Source organism: Phalacrocorax aristotelis, chromosome 1 (assembly GCF_949628215.1).
Source record: "Phalacrocorax aristotelis chromosome 1, bGulAri2.1, whole genome shotgun sequence".
NCBI classification, from domain to species: Eukaryota; Metazoa; Chordata; class Aves; order Suliformes; family Phalacrocoracidae; genus Phalacrocorax; species Phalacrocorax aristotelis.
Genome location: NC_134276.1, coordinates 124,859,654 through 124,873,143, shown reverse-complemented (window position 1 = coordinate 124,873,143; position 13,490 = coordinate 124,859,654). Strand labels below are relative to the sequence as shown.

Genomic DNA, 13,490 nt, shown 5'->3' with positions numbered 1-13,490 from the left:
AATGCAAAATGCACTCCTCCCCTCCTCCCTCCTCTCTTCCTCTTCTCAGGTCCTAAATTCTCAGCTAAACTGCTGAGTGGTGACTTTGAAGAGTATTAGGCAGTACAGAGGACTGGTGCTTGTCAAGGCAGACCCTGTGTAGCCGTGGGATTACTAGTTTCTCAGGTTATACATAAATCTGAATTTGATCTGTCCAAGCTCTGATCTTTCCCAGGTCCTTAATTCACTGGGCAAGAGCAAGGGATCTCCAAAGGCATTTCTGCACAAAACTGTGTAAAATGATCGTTTGCATCCAAGTGCGACCGCAAAATTGTTTTTAATATTAATCATAGAAATAATCAGCACCATAAGTAAATGAAATGTCTGCCTTGTGATGTGTAGCATGATACATGATACCGCATGGGATATACATCAAATGGCATTTGCTAAATATCTTTTATTTTATTACAGATCGGTTTTGTGCTTTATCCTCCAAATGGGAGTCCAGAGTGGAATCAGATGGATCATACTAATATGATGTTCCTGACCATGTGCTATTGCTGGCATTATGCCTTTGCTTTTCTTATACTTGCAGTGAATTACACAATTGTCAGCTGGTAAGTTACTCGAAACACTAAAACTTTGGAGACCTGTCTATTTAGTCCAGCAGGAGCTTTATTTTAGAAAAGTTTCACTAACAAATCAAAAGGCTTCCACAAAGTAATCCATTTTCTTGCAAGGTAAAATAAAAATAGGTATTTTTTATCGATGAAGACGACATGACTCATTGCTTCAGTAGGAAGGGGAAAAATACTCATAAAATACAGCTCTGACAGCATAAAGCTTCTCACATAAAATCAGCTCTTTTTGATGGTCTTCCACATTTGTAAGTGCATAAAAAATTACAAGGAGGAGAGACCTTTTCCCCTATAATGTCTTCTCTCCCAGTGCTCATCTCTACTAAGTCTGAGCCCAGCAGGCTTCATGACTTAACTTTGAAGATTATTGGACAGGTTTCATTGCTAGCAATTTCCTGTGATTAGGCCCAAGTTCTTTTTCACTAGCCAGTTTCATCGCCTAATTTCTAGTTAGCCCTTTTCCTTGCCACCCAATGCTAATTCTGAGAAAATTCCAACTGCAGAGTTAACTTGGTTATAAAGATGAGCCTGATTCTGATATGTGTGATCACCTTCTGCCCACAGGACCTTATCAAGCCTTTCCCTGCACTGTCCCAAATATGCTTCTCACCCCTTGCTTTATGCCTACCATCTTATTTAGTCATGCTTTGGCCATATGTAGTTCTTGCAGTCTTGCTTTGCACCGAGGAGGTGCCATGTCTTTTTGGATCTCAGTCCAAAAGGCACCGACACTCAAAGCTGGGTAACTGATTTGTTGTGTAAAGGATGGAAACTATAGAGAATCAAGGAATCACAGAATCACAGACTGGTAGGGGTTGGAAGGGACTTCTGGAGATCATCTTGTCCAACCCCCCTGCTTGAGCAGGTACACCTAGAGCAGGGGGCACAGGGCTTCATCTAGGTGGGTTTTGAGTATTTCCACAGACAGACTCCACAACCTCTCAGGGCAGCCTGTTCCAGTGCTCTGGCACCCTCACAGTAAAGACAATTTTTCTCATATTCAGGTGGAACTTCCTGTGTTCCAACTTGTGCCCATTGCTCCTTGTCCTGTCATTGGGCACCACTGAAAAGAGTCCAGCCCCATCCTCTTGACCCACCCTTCAGATATTTATAAATATTGATAAGATCCCCACTCAGTCTTCTCTTCTCCAGGCTGAAGAAGCCCAAGGCTCTCAGCCTTTCCTCAAGAGAGAGATGCTTCTGTCCCCTGACCATCTTCGTAGTTCTCTGCTGGACGCTCTTCAGTAGTTCCCTGTCTTTCTTCAACTGGGGGGCCCAGAACTGGACACAGTACTCCAGATGTGGCCTCACTAGGGCAGAGTAGAGGGGGAGAATAACCTGCCTTGACCTGCTGGCCACCCTCCTTTTAACGTACCCCAGGATACCATTGGCCTTCTTGGCCACACAGGCACATTGCTGGTTCATGGTCAGCTTGCCCTCCACCAGCACTCCCAGGTCCTTCTCAACAGAGCCACTTTCCAGTATGTCAACCCCCAAGCTGTCCTGGTGCATAGGGTTTTTCCTCCCCAGGTACAGGACTTTGGACTTGCTTTTGTTGAATTTCATGAGGTTCCCCTCAGCCCAGCTCTCCAGCCTGTCCGGGTCTCACTGGATGGCAGCACAGCCTTCAGGTGTATCAGCCACTCCTCCCAGTTTTGTGCTATCAACAAATTTGCTGAGGGCACACTCCATCCCTTCATCCAGGTCATTGATGAATATGTTGAACGGACTGGATGCAGCACAGACCCCTGGGGAACACCACTAGTGACAGGCCTCCAAACAGACTCTGTGCCACTGATCACGACCCTCTGAACTCTGCTGTTCAGCCAGTTCTCAATCCAGCTCACAGTCTACTCATCTAACCCACACTTCCTAAGCTTACCTATGAGGATGTTATGGGAGATAGCGTCAAAAGTGGTGCTGAAGTTGAGGTAAACAACATCCACTGCTCTCCCTTCACCTACCCAGCCAGTCAGGCCATCACCGAAGGCTATCAGGTTGGTCAAGCATGATCTCTCCTTGGTGAATCCCTGTTGACTCCTTCTGATAACTTGCTTTTCCTCTACATGCCTGGAGATGACCTTCGGAGTTCCATCACCTTTCTGGGGATGGAGGTGAGGCTGACTGGCCTATAGTTTCCTGGGTCCTCCTTCTTGCCCTTTTTGAATTCTGGAGTGACATTGACTACCCTCCAGTACTTGGGCACCTCTCCTGTCCTCCATGATCTTTCCAAGATGATGGGGAGTGGCTTAGTGACAGCATCCACCAGCTCCCTCAGCACTCATGGGTGCATCCAATTGGGGCCCATGGATTTGTGAGGATCCAGTTTGCTTAAATCATCTCTGACCCAATCCTCCTCAACCAAGCAGAATTCGTCCTTTCTCCAGATTTTCTCTCTCACCTCTGGGGCTGGGATGCCTGAGGGCCAGCCTTAGCAGTAAAGACTGAAGCAAAGAAGGCATTCAGTAACTCTGCCTTCTCTGCATCACCCATCACCAGGGCACCCGTCTTATTCAGCAGGGGGCCACAGTTTCCCCAGTCTTTCTTTTACTACTGATGTATTTGAAGAAGCTCTTCTTGTTATCCTTGACATCCCTTTCCAGATTTAGTTCCAAGTGGGCCTTGGCCTTCCTCATTGCAACTCTACATACCCTGACAACCTTCCTATATTCCTCCCAAGTGGCCAGTCCCTTTTCCACATACTATAAATCTCCTTCTTCCATTTAAGTTTTTCTAGAAGATCTTTGCTCATCCATGCAGGTCTCCTGGCTCCTCTGCCTGACTTCTTCCTCCTGGGGATGCACCAATCTTGAGCTTGGAGGGAGTGGTCCTTGAATATTGGACAGCTTTCTTGGAGTCCAAGTGAATACAGCTATTGGTCTTGTACCTGAACAACATTGAACTTTCTAGATGTTACGCTGAGGTTTGCTTAAGGTGTATGCTTTCAGATGTGTCCATAGGAATAAGCTTTTACAAGGAGTACATAAAGGCAGTATTGCTAGAGGCAGCACATACTAGTATCACAGTACATGTTTGCATTGTATAGCTGTCAAATATGCTAAAATACAGGTATCTACAATTAAGGCCTGGGGTTAAATTCTGCCCAGATTCTGCTTGAAATTACTATCTCTTCTTTATGGTCTCTTCCACAGTGGCACACTTCAAGTCTTCATAAATCAATCATCCTAATTCCCTGATGAGATGCAAGAGTCAAACAGTTTTTTGCCATGTGAAATGGCCAGATGAGGCTTCGATTTACTATTGACAACTCTTTTTTTGTGTTGTTGTTGTTTCCAGGGCAGTTCGTTCAAAGGTTAAACAGTCCCAGTCCATGGAAATGGGATTACTGAAAACACCTGAACGAGATCAGGAGTCAGAAGATGAAATTTAGTGTGAATATGGCTTGACTAGCTTACCGGCTCTACCATTAGGCTAATTGATACCTCATTTCTAGATTTGTTTGCCATCTTATTCATTCTTTACTACAACTTGCTATGCAAATATAATCTCCCAAGTACTGTCTACACCTACATAGTTACATCTTTATTTGCAGAGGGTAAACTTGGTACCTATTTGTGGTGGTTGCACTAGTACTTTGTTTATCACATGCTTCAAAGAAAACCAGACTAATATTAGACAGACTTGGAGTGGATGAGGTGGCATGATGAAGTCTGTGTGTTTGCCTCATTAAAAGCTAAGCAAAACGTTTCCAGATGCTGCTGAACAGGCTGTTAAGTTTCCATAATTAAGGTGTCCAAATAAGTGTGTTTGATGCCCTGCAAGTAACTGTGCATAAATAACTGTGCAGACCTGGAAAACAGTAGAATGAGATAAAAAAATCGGAGTCTTGCAGCTGTCTTGTATAACACCTTCATGTCTCTGCTTGTAGCTTTATGTTGAACGGAAAGAAATACTCACTGCAAATCCATTCAGCATTTCCTTGAAGAGTGTGTAGTGTGTTCATTTCCACAGAGACACTAGCAAGCTTTGTAGGGGGACGAAAGAGGTGTATGATGGTAAAAAGCCACTGCAGTTATTCATTCTCATGCCTAGATAGTCCTGCCTCTTTGCTATCATTTGACTTTGAAAGCCAGTGAAATGACTGGTTTCCCTCTGTGCCTGGAGCAACTTTTCCAGAAAGGCCGAGGGGTGCCCATTGGGACAGCCCCTGGCCGAAAAGCCAGTTTCTTTCCTAAAGTTATTTCCTTTCCTTTGGTGGAATTTGGTGGAATTTCAGTAGGGTTCGTAGCAGACATGGGCCTGGACCCAGCACTTGGAGCAGGAGCAGGTAATGCTGATCTTTGGGCATGATGAAATGGATTTGCATCCTTTTCCTTGTGCTGCCCCTGCAAGCACTGGGCAGCCTGTGCAACACTGCATGGTGAGCTGTGGGAGGGCAGATGCTGGCTTTATAGTAGCTCCATGCCCAGCTACCCACAGCAGCGAGTGACTTAAAAAAAGTATTAAAAATTAATTGTATTTATTTTCTCCACTAAACTGAAGTCTTGATCCAGTGAAAAATAGAATGCCCTCCCTAGAGCTCAACATTGGTTGTGATGCACTCCAACCTCAGCAAAAGGGAAATAACTGATATATGGCAAAAGACATTAGAAAATGATGTTGTTTATAAGCACGCTGCCCCTATGGGGCGAACTTTTGAAGCATCACTCTGGCTCTAATACACCTTTCGAAAGACCTGCACATACAACTGGGCAGGAGGGAGCACTTGCTGCACCACTGCATGTATGCTTTGCTTTCCAGAGGACTTAAGCACAGGATGCATGCTGGCAGCCATGGGCCGTTTTACATATCTGTCAGTGGTAAGGTGATCATTCTGGAAAACACCCCTTCCCTTTAGAAAACCTTCTAAAAATATTATTTTCTAACTATTCTCGGAAACAGGCTAGTGCAGGACAACAAATTCTGTTCAAATAGTACCAGTGCATCAGTTTTGGTGCTACAGAAGTGAGTTCCTTCTACTATTTGAATATTTTCAGATGCTTCTAAGGGAATGCAAAGCTGGACTCTGGTAGATGAATGAGAGCTGTAGGATCTGGTCCCTCTACTTTTAAGTTTCCCCTATATCTTTTCCAGTGTGAACCAGAAAAATGAGTAGCATAAAATTATTAATTGCAGTAAGTTGATTGCTTAAAAAGACAGGCAATACAATTGTTTGTAGCTCAAAGGGATCCCAGGACTCAGGAAAAAATGAAAGGATTTTTCTAAAGCTATTTCACCTTCAATACAACATATACATTCACTTCCTTTTTAGGACCCATCTTTTACCTTCTCTTTTTCAAGGAGCACCTTCCTTAGCTGCACATGCTATTAATGCTGAATTTTAGATTGCCAGGCTTATCAATGTCTTTCCAAAATCAGTGAGGTCATTTATTCTGAAGGACATCTTCAGAAAGTACTTTACTTCTCATAGGCAGGAACAATGTAAGTTTCTCACTGCTTTTCTTGATAAATTAAATTTAATGCTGTACAAATATTAAGGTGCTGTATCTCTAAACCAAAGGGATAACTAAGTGAGAAAAAAAGCATGATAAACACGCTGAGCTTTGATACGTCTTCTTAGAAGACTTCAGTTGGTGATTTTTAAAAATTATTTTAGATCTTTGACAAGTATTATGAAGTGACACTTGTAACTGGGTGTCAGATTATCCAGATGAATCTACTTTGGAAAGCAAGAAAGTTGCCTCACAGACATTTCTATGTTTAGAAATGTAAAACGTGAAACTGCAGATGCACAGCCAAAGTTCACCACTTCTCTTAATAATTGTTTGCCCTTCTTCAATGCCTTTCTCTGAAGGGCCTTGGGGATTTTGGCAAACTTTAATGAAGTCTGTCTCAGGACATTCTTGTAGAGTAGGTATCAGTATGGCATTTTTGTAGCTCTGTGCCTCAGCTTTGCAGTGGTCTCACTGTAAACTCTGAATTAATTGACATTTACTCCGCTTTGCAAATCTAAGACTTGAGTTTCATTACTGTGGTTCCATTAAAATCTGATTTTCTGTTGGCATAAGCCAGGAGGAAGATCCACAGCTTTGCTGAGAAGCTTGCCTGATAATTGCAGCAGGGATACATTGGCCAAATGCAGCGTGTCATTGCACCACATCACTCTTCTCTCCAAATTGTTGGGAATTTTTTAAAGGGCAGGTTTTTTTCCTGCTAGCATGGTTGGGTTATAAAGCTTCTGTGGTGCTGGGCAGTGAAGACAATGGTTAGGTATCAAAGAGAACTTGGGGATTATTACAAAGGTCTGTTATGATAAGCCAAAATCAGTTGATGAAACGAGCCTCATGGGATTCAGTAATGTGAGCGAGCTGTGAACGTGCAGGGTGCTTAGCAAACTCTCCTTTTGAAAAAACTACTTTTTCAGAAACAAAAAGTGCCAGTACTCAAATGTGATGGCCAGAAGAGTGCCTGCCTGCTGTGGTTCTTCCTGTGACTGCTTCGCTCTGGTTGCTCTGGTTCTGTCCTTACCTGCGCCCGGGCATTAGCCCATCAGTGGCTGAAAGTCTGTGCATTTTCTTGGGAGAAAACCTGAGCAGGACTCAGCCTGCTGAGAGGTATCACCTGTATCTCCCTCTGTCTGCCTGCTGTGAATCTCCTGTAAACTATCAGAGAACTGGACAAGTAAGCCCATCAGACACATCTGCTGGTTTCAGTGCAACCATGCTTAGCAAAGATGCCTTTAAAGAAGCCCAGCCTGGAGGCTAATACAGTCTAAGACAGAGAACTGTAGGGCATGCTTCTTACAAAAGCTGTCTTTTCACATAAGAGAAGGTGGTACTGCATTATCGAGCTCAAAGAAATGCAAGGAAAAACAGATCCTGAAGCCTCAAAGAAACAGCAGTCTCTTGGATTTAATTTTTAATACTTACAGTACACGCAGAGTGAGTGTCACAGTGGGGTTTTGTGCCTGATATATTTCTGGTGCCACAAAGGAAAGAAACATCCCATTTCAGGGTGGGTTTTTGCCATGCAGAACACCTGACCAGTTCTTCTCAAACATTGTTCAAAAGAGAGGCCCAGGAACAGTAAGGTACCTATTACGATGAAAAAGGTACAACCCTTGGCACTTTGCTAGCAACGGATTTTGCTTGAGTTGAGTGAGTGCAGGGAAGTCTGACAAGTTTACAGACACCACTCAGAAAAAGGTAGCTGCTCTCAAGAAAATTTAAATTATTGTTAAATATGGGTGCCTTTGAAAAACTATATGGTAGTTTATAGAAGACAAGATATGCCTGTAATTTTATTTAAATAAAATTGATTTATTCACATAATATGTCTGTTATGTTTTCAGGGGAAAAAGCATAACCATTTATGAGGCAGGATGGGGTGGAATAGACATGTTACTCTCATAGCCCATCCAGACATTTGAACAAGTTGCACTTGAACTCAGGAAAGGTCAGTGCTGCCTTGTCAAATTCCCTTGATTCTACTATTTAATTGTCATTTACAACACAGGTGAAAACAACTCTTCTTGAGATCTGGGCAGTAGAGCTTTACAGATCCACAAAAGTCAAGTGCTATGGAAAAAGGAGGTGCCACATTTGGATCTGGTCTCCTGTGTCATACCTGATAGAGCAGCCAGTAAGCCAAGTAAACAGAACTGCATGAATGGGATCTTTCTGTTTTGGCAAGCTTAAGAATAAAAATACTTAAGATTTTCTTTTACTTTTCTCCCTTTTTCCTTTAAAGAAGAAAAGATAAACCTTTTTTTTGCTGTAAGATGAAAATGCATTCTGAAAGAAAAAAATGGGATACTTAAAGAAATGTTGGCAAATACAGATTTTGCCCTCTTCATATTTTTCACCGGTTTCTAAAATTAAAACCAGGGGCCATACCTGAGAAAAAGTAGGAAATAATTTTGGCCACTGCATTTTGGGGATAAATTGATTATGCATTACAGTCCCATGGCGTGCTTTCATCATTCCACAGATTTGATACCACTTTGCTACATATTTGACAGAGTTGTTTCTTGTCAACTATGGAGAACTTCAGGTGGGATGCACTTACCTGTACATAAGAAAATGTCTAAATTTCTCCAGGACAAGGTAAGGGAGAGAAAGTCAGCACTTACTAATTTCCTGTTTCATCTGGTTGCCCACAAATCTCAAAGAGTTGCATAAGACTTTTGAAAAGTACCAGTCAGGAACTTTAAAAATCTAGAAGTAGCTTTAAATAAACCAGCTGGGGAATCAAGCAATTTGCATTAGAAAATCAAATGTACTGATGTCACCGTATCCCCTGGGGTTGGGGCTGGGGTCATCTATCTCCAACCACACTGCCAGCATGACTGCTTACTCTCATGGTTGACCTCAAGGAAAAGCTGCTGACAGGATGCATGCCCCATCCCATTCAGGCAATCATGTAAAATGCACATTTTGGCATTGGCTGTGCATAAGGCAGGCCAGCTGGAGTGTGTGGCAGAAGCTTGGCTCACAATGGGAAGGTGTTTCCATCCATGGGGGTGACTCAGGACCTCACGGTTGTGTTGGTGTTGGGGTGAGGCATGGTGGGAGGCATGCATGCATGGTATGGTCTTGGGAGGATGTTGCCTAAGCCCAAGAGATCTTACTCAATGTTGTCAGCAGGCTGTGAAGGAGTCAGTAGCCCAAAGGAAAGGAGGCTGAAACCACCCTCTGAACAACTAAGGAACAATAAGTCCTGTGGGAAGAAGAGTATCTCCAAGCTGGCAGCTTAAAGGCAAGGCACCCCCTGCAGTTCCTGGGTCCCCAGCCACACTGCTGGGTGTATCTCCACTAGCATTTTAGTTTGGATCAGGAGAGCATTTTGGACCTCACCTGCTCGTCCTAACTTAAGTGCCAAGGTTTGCACCATGGAGGGGAGTCCATTCAAGGGAAACTAAGTTCAATGGTGTTTTCCAGCATTGTGCCTCATGTGCTCCAAGCACGAATGGGAACCTGCATCCCTGGGACAAAACTAGAGTCCCAAAATGCCTGTAATGTGGAATGGTTGTCCCTTTGGCACCAACAGTAGAGGCACACACATGGGTAAGGCGAGCAGTTTGTCTGACAGAAGGGAGGGAACTCATTAAAGTTTTATCATGAGGATAAATTATTAAATGTGGCTTTCTTTCATTTATATTATCTGTGTCTCTGTAAATCTTAGTAGCTGTGATATTTGTTCTATATTCTGCAAATAAATACATTTTTTCCTTGTATCTAAACCTAGCTTGAACTAAGAGTAAATTTGGCAGCAAGGAATTTAAATCCTACAGGTTCATTCATCCTTAAAACTGAGGCACTAGAAAACTTTGATGTATCTGGTACCTTAATGTCCTCCTCCAACATGGTTCTGTTCCTCTGAACAACAGCAGTTGGGGCAGGAGTTACTGGTACAGAAGTTGGTGGAAGAAAACAGGATAGTTTTTTATCCAAAATGCCCTTTAGCATGTGCAGTAGTGGAAGCAAGCCCAACTCCCAAGGACTGTGCAACAACAGCACATCTGTTAAAAGGGAGAAAGAGAACTGGAACACTGCTGGGCATTTGCCTTTAAAATCTATTCTAGGTAAAATATGTGCTTGCTCAAAATATGTGGCAGTAAAAAGCCTAATATTTGTCAAATAAGGCATAACTAGTCCTCGGATGACTTTTTCGGAAGAGTAATTTCTAACACCTTGCTATATAATTGTTGCAGTTCACGGATTTCTATATTTGATACACTTCTTGGGATGAAAATACATTTAAAAAGGAGTTGAAAAACATAATTATAAATACTACAACATACTTTGCAATTTGATTCAGAAAGAAAGCTCTTGCATGTAGACCACTGCCATTTAATGACAAAATATTCTGCAGGGGATGGTACCTAAGAGATCAATGTCACAGTGAGGGCATGAAATTGGAGCAGAAATGGTTACATCTACATACTGTGGTTACCAGCCATTGCCTCCCTGGGGAGGAGAAAGAAGAAATGGAAAATGGACTGCAGATCTATAGAACTGAACAGCAATTAAGCAACTAGAAATCACCCCCAGCACTCTAAGACTATGGGAAGGGAAGCTGTGTTTTTGGTATACGGCATTCCAGTCTGCCTCCAGTGTTATTTACCAGGGACAAGGTTCTCAGACACACTCTGGGATTTTTTATGGCTCCTGTTCTGCAGCCACAGAAGCAGTAATGCTGGTTTCCCACTCCTGACGGGAATTACAGCAGGAGTGAAAGCTTGCACTGCTTTGCTGGAATTTTACTGGTTTGTGACTCCAACTCAGACAGATGCATCTGACACACACAAAAAAAGTCAAAGATGGTGTTTACTGCTGGCACCGCACTTTATCCAGGCTTGAAAACAAAAAAGAAAGGAAATAAGAAACATCTGGCTCTAATTGAGGCTTTAAAGAAATGGAGGGAAGCAGAAGAAATGTATCTAGACACTCAAGAAGGGTTTTGTCTCCTCGCAGCTGCATCACATATACAAATTTGCAAGTAATAAGGTTTTCTTTCAGTTTGATTATTCTATGATATAAACATGGTTTAATATTTTCATAAATAAAAGCGTACTACCCTTTAGGTTGTATTTATTTATTTGTTTTGGTTTTGTCATCTGATTCCTTATGCCATTTTTTTTCTTTAAGGTTTATATAAAACACTCATGTGAAGTTAAAAGTTCCCAATCTTTTTTGCTCACAATCCCATTGCCACTTCCCAGCTGACAAACTGTGTTCCATTTGTAAACCTGGGCTTGCAACCCAAGGTTTTGGACTCAGAGTATTTTATATATGCAAACACAACATGCTGCTCAAAGACGTCCATGATGATATTAGCTATGTAGAGGAATGAAGCAGGGATGTTATTTCCATTGAACAGAAAGGGCAATGTCAGTAACCACGAGACTTAATTCTTATTTCTTTCACACTTTGTAATTTAAAAATCTCTGCAAGTATGCAAATACCCTGCTATCGTCTAGCAGCCTTTGTAATAGCAAAGGACCCAGACCTATGATTCAGAAGCTGGATATACATTTAATATACTGTAAATCTCAGACTTGGTGCTATATTGGATGTAGCTTAAGTTAATATTGCTGAACTATTCTGTGACTCAGTTTCCCCACCTGCAAGATCCAGTCTGTCCAAATCATGCTTGGTTCTGCTTTGCTCTGTACAAGTCCTGCACAGGGACCGGCCTCTTCCTGTGCAGCTCTAAGACCCAGTTTTAAACTCTTGGCCCTTCTAACCCCAGAAAAGCAAACATTTAACTGCTTATGGCAAGAGGCTGTAAAGTAATTAACATGTACAAGGGTACTAAGCATTCTTTGTGAGTAGGACAAGGAGGAGATGTTTCTTCCCAGCTGAGCATTGCAGTTGTTCACAGTTCGACAGCAATGAGATAGCTGGGCCACGTAGCTGTCAGGCTGCCAGGGCTTGCCTGTGTGACCCTGTCAATGATTCCTAGCCCACGGGATGACCGGGCAGTGGGATGCATGCAGGGGCCAGCCCTGGAGCTGTGCCGCTCAGCCTCCACCAATGGCTGCTCTTGCTGGGCAAACGGGGTAGCTCTGCTGCCCTGCCCCACAAAGCCCCATTTCTGCCCCTCTGACGAAGAAAGCCTGACAGTGCCCGTGCAGCCCCTCGAAGGGATTTGCAGTTTGGCATTTTATTGAGGTATAAGGCTCAAACATCGCCTCTGTGCCAGGGAGATGGCTGTTTTCTCCCACCCTTGGACTCTGTCCCACCCATTGGTTGCGTGCCACAGCCCCACGCCCTCCTCGTGTCTCTGTGCTGATCCCAGCACCGAGGATATTTTCCCTTCTCTGTTCTCTGTGCTAATGAGAATAACACAGACAGAGGAAAGGTCTAGGACAAGAGGCAGACTCATAACCCAAGGACTACTGCAGACAGGCAGGCAGATCCCCAGCCAGCCAGAGCTGCGCCCAGAGGGACAGCAAACAGCCCTGTCCTGCCTGGAGGTTTGTCCCACTACCAGTCACTGGTGTAGTGGCATAGCCTGTCTTCAACTAAAACCTTGGCGTACAGATTGTTAAGGCATTTGGCTGCCTGAAGAAGCATATTAGCACTCTTGGAGCTCCCATTTGTAAATGTAATCTTAACTATTTCAGCAATTCCTCAGTCTTTCCTATGCCCTTAGGTGCTTTCCTCAATACAGGGTGTCTCGATCACTAAAAATTAGATGTTTGGTACTTTCCGTATCAATTTTCTGAATATGAGTATTTTTAAAATATATTGTGCAGATTGCCATCAAGGAGATCAAATGCATACCTTATCTTACTCATCTTTTTTCTTGGTAAGGGGAAAAAGATCTTAAAAATCTGTAAGATGTTAAAGAAACAGTAGTATCTAGCAGTATCAGGAGCAGTGTCAGTACTATCTAGTGGCTAGACCATTGGGCCACATCCCAAGACACCTGAGCCCTCTTTTTGACTGTATTTCTGTACATCCTTGGCATATCACATTAGTTTTTTGAGCCTTGTTTCTAAAACTGAGATGGAAGTGCTTCGGTAATTAAAAAAGCCAAACAACCCCCCTTTCCTCACTGATAAAGAACACCATGTAAAAGCAAGGTACACTTTCTACTCACACGCAGGGGTACACCCACTGATAACTGATGATAAAAAAGACAGTGTTTATTAAATAAATTTTTAAAATAGCTCTATTTGCCTCTTCACTTTGACTGTGATATTCATCTCTCAGCTTTTAATTTGTCAGTGGGAGACATGATAGCATGCAGAAGATGCTGATTTTGGCCGTTCTGGTGGTGTAACTTTTCTTTCTGCTTCACATTTTACTTGTGCCTTTACCCATTTTCTTTTTCTTCCTCACTCCTTTCTGGCTGAATCAGATGTCCTGGGAATCTGAAGACACAGATTTTATTCTCAGTTGT

At 42.9% G+C, this 13,490-nt stretch overlaps 1 protein-coding gene across 3 annotated transcripts in view; it reads left to right on the top strand.

The window, feature by feature from the left end:
* TMEM45A (transmembrane protein 45A) overlaps positions 1–7,909 on the top strand; it is a 29,347-nt gene extending 21,438 nt beyond the window's left edge. For all 3 annotated transcript variants that reach the window (XM_075105246.1, XM_075105234.1, XM_075105249.1), the window contains exons 5-6: positions 451–596; positions 3,915–7,909. In XM_075105246.1, the coding sequence (XP_074961347.1) occupies positions 451–596; positions 3,915–4,008 (240 nt within the window). In that variant the 3' untranslated portion in view covers positions 4,009–7,909. The remainder of the gene's footprint in view (positions 1–450; positions 597–3,914) is intronic.
* The last annotated feature ends 5,581 nt before the right edge of the window (positions 7,910–13,490 follow it).